The sequence below is a fragment of the Corylus avellana genome, chromosome ca2 (assembly GCF_901000735.1).
Source record: "Corylus avellana chromosome ca2, CavTom2PMs-1.0".
Lineage (NCBI taxonomy): Eukaryota > Viridiplantae > Streptophyta > Magnoliopsida > Fagales > Betulaceae > Corylus > Corylus avellana.
In genome coordinates, this window is record NC_081542.1 from 45,937,650 (window position 1) to 45,945,685 (window position 8,036).

The 8,036-nt window shown below is 32.5% G+C and overlaps 1 protein-coding gene across 1 annotated transcript; it reads left to right on the forward strand.

The window, feature by feature from the left end:
• Positions 1 to 2,842: 2,842 nt before the first annotated feature.
• LOC132171241 (probable NAD(P)H dehydrogenase (quinone) FQR1-like 1) lies at positions 2,843 to 5,778 on the forward strand. The gene is made up of 4 exons (XM_059582509.1): positions 2,843 to 2,951; positions 4,121 to 4,214; positions 4,932 to 5,197; positions 5,407 to 5,778. The coding sequence occupies exons 1-4, from the start codon at positions 2,929 to 2,931 to the stop codon at positions 5,636 to 5,638; spliced, it is 615 nt and encodes a 204-aa protein (XP_059438492.1). The 5' UTR covers positions 2,843 to 2,928; the 3' UTR covers positions 5,639 to 5,778.
• The last annotated feature ends 2,258 nt before the right edge of the window (positions 5,779 to 8,036 follow it).

The following is an 8,036-nucleotide window of genomic DNA, read 5'->3' on the forward strand; positions in this document are numbered from 1 at the left end:
ATGCAAACGACGCTCCATTGGATATGGATATGATGGCAGGCAGGAGCCATTAATTGTATACGTGAAGCAACAGCTATACATATATATAGCTGTTGCTTTGTATATATATTTGTTCTGCTCACTGCTTTTTGGAGCCACTTTTCAGTCTTCTGTGGGTCCATTGCCAGAAGAGAGACAAAGACAGACACTATTATTGCCATTTGCTGCCACTACCACCTCTCCACAGATCATAGAATTAGGCGTGCATAGAAGATCAATCGCCCAAAACTTGGAACAGTCGTGTGGGAATTAAGTTCCTAGAAATGTGAGTGCACCCACTGAAAAAGGCCACTTTAATTAATAGTTGACACAACCTAGATTGTGGAGGGGGAGAGAAACAAATCGAAAATCAAATTTGAGATGAGTTCTAGGCTGATTCCAAAATAATGGAGATAGTTTATGCTTTAATAAACAAGAGCTATTCCGTTTTCTGGTTGTATCAGAGTTGTTGTTTGGATCCACCGTGCACCCATTTTTTGTTTAATTTTGTTGTAATCCCTTTTTCCTTTCCATACATCATTTTTAAAAAAAAAAAAGAAAAAAAACTAAAAAAAAAAAAAAAGAAGAGATATTTTGACTATATGGTTATGGTTATGAGTCTTTAATAAGGGCAAAGTTATCATCAGTAGTGCGTAAATGGGATGCAGCGTGGAGAGTTATGGTATAATAAGAGAAGCACGCTTGAGGACAAAGGCCATTGATGCCAATGCCACCTTATAGGCATCCAACAAAGATAAAGCATGGCATAATTGATCAAGTTTTGCAGACCAGACCCCCACGGCCATGTGCCTTTTTTCACCTATTCATATCAATATTATTTCCCGTCTCCCCCAACGGCAACACATTTAAAACATTATAAGTATTGAATGACTTGGACCTCCGGCCCCGCCCTCTTTTCAGCAATGAATAATAGCTCATTTAATTCCCATAAATCCTCGTCTATTTACAAGTAGAACTCTCAACTTTTACCTTTGAAGAAAAAAGTCACATGGGTCACGAAGTAAATCCCCTTTTAAACGGTCAGTTATGTGAGGAAATCGAGACAAGTGACCCATTGTCGAAGTGGCCTGGAGAGACAAAAGATTATAATATATACCAACACCACTGCTGATTGCCCCATTATAATTAAATGGATCGGGTCGTACTTTTCATGGATAATAATTGTATTTGTCTATGTATTGCCTTTGGGTGAAAATGTCATATGATGTTACATAGCAACCCCATAAAGTTAAGGGAAAATACATTTTACCCTGGGGCATGTTGGGGTGAAAATGTCATGTAAGTTCCATATAGAAAGAGGGAAAAAAGGACTTATAAAGAGACTTTTTTCCTTTTAAGAGACCCCATCGGATCTACTCATAGACAACTCACCACTGGAGGCCTGGAATCCCCTAAAGTCATTCTTGTTCTGTCTTCTAAAAACTTGAAGTTAAAAATTTTGTGATTTGTATAATAATCAACAAATATAGAACAATTTGTTAAAAGAAAAGAGAAAAAAAATTACAAATATGCACCTGAGTTCAATGTAACAATTGAGTTTTTGACAATTACATGCTTTTGATAGAATTGCTCTGACGAGGGCAAAAAATTTCGCAAACCTAGAACCAAAACAGCAGCAAATCAACACAATATCATTAGTCACACTAGCATTAAAGCAATCATGATCAGCAATGACCAAAACAAGCAAATCAAAAAGCACAAATGCATTCAGACCAGCACTCATTAGGACCAATCGAAGGTGGAATAAGATCCTTAAGTTTGCAAAAAAAAAAAAAAACACACAAAACACAAAACCAAGAAAAACAACAAGGACTCACAACCCAAAAGGCGGTGATTTTGGGCGGTGGCCTTTGTGGTAGCATTTGGTGGAGGTGGTGGTGGCTTGTTTAGCAGTAGATCCAGTGGGTTGAAAGGGGAAGATCTAGTGTCAAGCCTCTTAATTTTTTGTCAATAGGTTTGTTTAGTATGTAAGATCCAATTTTTTCCATCTACATTGTATTTAGTGTTTTCAGTTAACATGTCAGTCTCTTATTGGACACTGTAAAAGATGGATTTTAGACCATCCTCGGACCGAAGGTATTCTTTTAATAAATATGAGGTGAACTGAAGAGTAATAGTTCAAATTTAAGAATAGGATCGATCCTCTCCATTTCAAATGAAATGGAGAAGGAAATGGAGAAGAGTAATCTTATGGTCAAGATTAGATTTCACTATCTAATCATTATCCATATATATTGCTACAAGTTGAATATGTTGACACTTTATCTAAAAAATTTAAATGACATGGCATCATGTACGTACACAGTTAAATGCAACAAAACAAAATCTTAACTATGAAATCACTACTCTCCATTTCAAGTGAGAAGATCTTAAATCTTGAACTCGGGATTTTCTTAATACCATATTGAATCACTAATTATTTTAAAAAGTAAAATTACTAAAAAATAACAAATTTAATCATTTAATTAATATTCTAACACAGTTAATCAAAATAGCGAGACAGAAAGAGAAGAACAAAGAGCAAAAGATTAAGGTTTAAAAAAGAAGTTACTAAAATAGTAAGTAGCACATACCAGCTATTAAAACTTTGGGATCAAAAGCTAACAACTAACTAAATTATTGGGGAAAATTATGATGGGCATGATATTAACAACTCCATAACATGTAGTACAATTCTAGGTAGAAGAACCCCACTAATGATGCAATTAACCCTCATTGAGTGGGACTAATCAAAGCCGCTAAAACAAGTGACAGCATTATTATAAATAAGGGTCCTCATTCATCCTTCCTTAATTCACTCCAGCACCTTTTTTCACTTCAAAGCACACAACAAAAGACACATACAGACAGATAGACAGACAGACAGACAGAGATTGAAAGAATCCATCAATGGCTACCAAACTCTACATTGTGTAAGCACCTCGATCGATCTCTGTCTCTCTCCCTCTCTTGCTCTCTTTTGTCTTGTCTTTGTTCGCTATTCTTTGCTTTGGTCGTGCTTAATTGGTTTCTTCATTTGGGTTATCTTTTCTGTTAGTGCATGGAATATAATTATGATAATTAAACCAATCATTTTCGAACCCCTCTCTACGTTTGAATTCTGGGTTTTTCTAGTTACGTGCAAATATATATCATGTTTGCTTTCAGAAAAAGTTCGCATGCATTTGTGCCATGATTTTTTTTTTTTTTAAAACGGTGTTTTTTAGGTTATTGATCGATCGTCGTTCGGACTTTTATCTCCCTCATTAACTCATAGGTCGTTCGTAGAGGTTATTTGAAATCCTATTTTGGTCTGTTTGGTTTATTGGGAAAATTAAGGAGAATTATTACCTTTTACACTTGGGGAGAAATTTAACGATGTTTAATTTATATTTTAGGAAATTATTTCCTGGATTTTTATTTTTTATTTATTTTTAATAATATTGGGTGTAGAAACAAAGGAAGCCAAATTAAAGAATCACAATCCAAGATTTCTTCTTTACAATGCCAAACCCAATTCTTTAGTACTTTTAATCAAAGAACAATGTAGTATAGTGTGATAAATCACATAATAACCTCGTCAAAAATTAAGGACAATCACTAAATATATAATATATTTATCTCGAAAATAACAGATTTATAGTCATGGTGGCATATATGTAGTTAATTTCCTAGCTAGAGTTGGCTGCCTAAATATTTTTTGGAAGATCCCTCTTGTTTTTCCCATTCTTGGCGGATGCCAACTAAGATTCCATTTTCGTTCTTTATATTTGTATATATGTTGCCCTTTGAATACAAAAGGTTATTAGTAAAAGAAGGGATTCGTGCTCAATGTAAAGACATTATGGTGTGATCGAGTTATCAACAAATGAAGAAAAAGTGATTGTGAAACGCGAACTAACTTTTGAAATCATCATCATCTGAAAGAGAAATGGAGGACCATCAGACCATGCCTTTTTATATCTTGTGGTCCCTGGAATTCCCACCGTCGATTCACTACTGAGATTAATTAGTTCATCATTATTAGAAAATTAAGTCAATTTTGTTTTACAACCGGATTCTGCGGTTGATTTAATTGAAACTTTCCTGATGCATGGTACAGTTACTATTCCACCTATGGACACGTTGAAAAGCTGGCGGAACAGATAAAGAAAGGAGCTGAATCCCTCGAAGGAGTAGAAGTAAAACTATGGCAGGTATATTGTGATTGTCTCTCTAATTGTCATTGCCTTTTCTAGGTTTTTATTTTATAGAATTGTCGCAGTTTGGATGAATATTGATCGAGGATATGAAGTAAATTAATTAGTTGAATAATCTTTCTGTCTAGTACTATTACTTTTCTTAAAGTATGTTGATTGTGTGCTGTAATTTCTTGCGTAATTACGAATATATGTAAAGTTTACATATCAATCTCCCGAAGTTAGCTGCTAAATTAGTAGAATTGTTCAGATTATCGTGTTAATAAAAGTTGGTACCAAAAACCCGACAATGGCCTAAGAATCGCCTTCTAGTGAGAGACTTACAAGAAAATAAGAGGGTTAGAACGGTTCGCTAGAGAGATCTAATGAAGCTACTCCAACGCCCAAATTAAGTAGGGTGAAATAAAAGAGTAATCAGGTAAGATAAGGCTAAGGATTGAATGGCATACCTTTGGAACTCGCCCTAGACTTCTTATATAGGCCAACCTTAATCTAGGGTTTAGGGGGAATTAATTGGGCTTTCAGGCCCTTTTCAGTTTTTAGGGTCAGTCGGTTTGTTGGCATGTGGGCCCTCCAATAATAATATAAAAAAGTTCATGTTGAGATCCATAGGAAAATGTTTTTGAGTCTTGTAATGTGTTTGGTTCTTCTACAAAGATTAAAATTCGGTTACTTGATAAAATATGTCTCTGGCATGGCACCTTTAATTTCCAGGTACCTGAGACATTGCCTAATGAAGTTCTTGAGAAGATGAATGCACCACCAAAGAGTGATGTACCTGTCATCATCAATCCTAATGAGCTTGCTGAAGCTGATGGACTACTTTTTGGTTTCCCCACTAGATTTGGAATGATGGCTGCGCAATTTAAAGCTTTTCTAGATTCAACTGGAATGCTATGGAGAACTCAACAGCTTGCAGGCAAGCCTGCAGGAATTTTCTACAGCACTGGATCCCAAGGAGGTGGACAAGAGACCACTCCGTGAGTTTTAATTTCACGAAGTTTTTCATAGGTTTCTTCTCATAAAAAATGTTATTTAGTAGACTGTTATACGACTGTCATACAATTAGAATGACAAAATAGTGAAAAATGAAATTCAGGCAATAATGTTATATAGCTTCTTCTCACACATTTTTAAGAAGTTAACTAAGTGTTTAAGTTTTCTCATTTTTCATTGGAAAACTATGCAGATTGACAGCCATTACTCAGCTTGTTCACCATGGAATGATCTTTGTGCCCATAGGGTATACATTTGGAGCTGGCATGTTTGAGATGGAGAAGGTGAGAGGTGGCAGCCCCTATGGTGCAGGCACTTATGCTGGGGATGGATCGAGGCAGCCTTCTGAACTAGAATTGGACCTGGCTTTCCACCACGGCAAATATTTTGCTGGTTTTGCAAAGAAGCTCAAGGGAACCGCTTGATTTTCGTTCACCATATATATATAGAAACAACTCCATCTTTATATATACTTGCAACAATATTATTATAAATCCATCTCAGAAGCTTATATATATATATATATATATATATAATACTTCCCGGTTGCTTTCTTCTAATAATAAGTATAATTATATGCTTTGCTGATGATCATTTTGTTATCACATGTTCTTTCTTCAAGAAAGTGGTTCTCATTATAGTTTGTCCGGATCCACACTTTAATTTTTATATTAATTAGCATTAATTTATCACAGTTTAATCACCAAGAAGCTAAGAGGGATCAAATAAATTGTAAAAGATCCTAATCCAGCCAAGAGGGACTTCTCTCATGCATAAGAATTTCTATCAAAATCTACTTGTGAAGAGATAGTTGTATGGCCAATATATATGTCATGCAATGTCAACTTAATATTAAATCACCATTTATCCTAAACTTTAATCTAATAAGAATTGATGAATTTAATAATTTAATTTATATTTTAAAACTCTCATTCACGTGTGGTCTCAAATACTTAAATTCTCCCTTTATGAGTAAGGCCTAACAAACAGAATATTTATAAAAATTGAAATGTGAGTTAAGTAATCATGAAGATCGACAATGTTCGAACTGAAGACCTTTGCTCGATACCATGTGCCTAACATAAAAGAAAAAAATTGTAATTCCAACATTTCCTTAGGTTTTTGGCCTAGAGCTGTACAACAGTAGAATTAAAAGTTCGATTATTATAGACAACCCCTCCCCCAAAAAAAAAGAAAAAAAAGTTGTAAGTAGCACAATGTGCTCCTTATGCAACAAGCTCATATAATTAAGGATCTTCATCATGATCGAATTGATCGACCTGCATTCATTTTAAAACACCTGGAGATAAACGTAATTAATTCATGTAATTAATGCATGAAGAAGAGATTATTTTGTTTTTCGATCTGTGTATACATTTGGCTTCTACAAATGGGAATATGGGATTGGTTAGAATATGTGATACAGAAGAGTATATGATTATCCACTACAAAAAAATGTGTGTTTTTTGACGTGGCAAACAGTAACTTATGTTTGCCACGTCAAAAACTTTTGACGTGTCTAAGCAAGCACGTCAAAAAAAATTTTGTTGACGTGTCTTTTTTTACACGTCAAAAGTTTTTTGACGTGTGGAATTGACACGTCAAAAGTTTTTGACGTGTGGAATCGACACGTCAAAAACTTTTGACGTGTCAATTTGACACGTCAAAAACTTTTGACGTGTAAATTTCACACGTCAAAAACTTTTGACGTGTCAATTCCACATGTCAAAAACTTTTTTTAATAAAAAAAAAATTAACAATAATTTTGATATAAACAAATATGCATTAACAAACAATTAATGTTAATTGGCATAAAAAATTAATTTTTATTGTCATTAGTATAAATTATAGTTTATTATCATTAGTATATATGTATGCATGCGTTAATTGATCAGTCTAGTAATATTAATATGATAGCTACCCATATTATTCTTATAAAAATATATAAAACATACTTGTTACATTTATTTTATAAGACCTGCAAACCTCATATGAATTCGACAAACACAACATATGCGGCCGGTTAGTTGATACATTTAATTATATATCTATACATCTAGAATATTAATTTGTTTATTTATTTATTCTCTAATTAATTTTAATTGGAGAGAATAAATATATATATATATATGATAGAGTAAATACTATTTTAATAACATTTAAATAAATAAAATTTTATGAAAATAGTTTAAATAAGATAATATATATATATATTATAAGTTTTTGACGTGCCATGTTTGGCACGTCAAAAACTTTTGACGTGTCATGCATGGCACGTCAAAAACTTTTGACGTGTCAAGCATGACACGTCAAAAACTTATATTAATTTTAATTATATATATATCAAAAATAATTTTAATTATGATATAAAAAAATATGTAATAAACAACACTTAATGTTAAATTGATCAGTCTAGTAATATTAATATGATAGCTAGTCATATTAATTTTGTAAAAATATATAAAACATACTTGATACATTTATTTTATAAGATCCGCAAACCTCATATGAACTCGACAAACACAACATATGTGGTCGGTTAGTTGATACATCTAATTATCTATACATCTAGAATATTAATTTATTTATTCTCTAATTAATTTTAATTTGATAGAGTAAATATATAATAGAGTAAATATAATTTTAATAAAATTTAAATAAATAAAATTTATAATAATTTAAATAAGATTATATATATATATATATATATATATATATATATATATATTATAAGTTTTTGACGTGCCATCAAAAATATTATATATTTATAATATTTTTATAATATATTATAAATTCATTATATTATATAATTAAAAATATAAT

Bases quoted from the DNA above. Each gene is read 5' to 3' on its own strand.
- LOC132171241 (XM_059582509.1), top strand. From the start codon at position 2,929: ATGGCTACCAAACTCTACATTGT. The intron at 4,215-4,931 runs GTATATTGTGAT...TTTAATTTCCAG, and splicing joins TAGAAGTAAAACTATGGCAG to GTACCTGAGACATTGCCTAA. The intron at 5,198-5,406 runs GTGAGTTTTAAT...AAAACTATGCAG, and splicing joins GGTGGACAAGAGACCACTCC to ATTGACAGCCATTACTCAGC.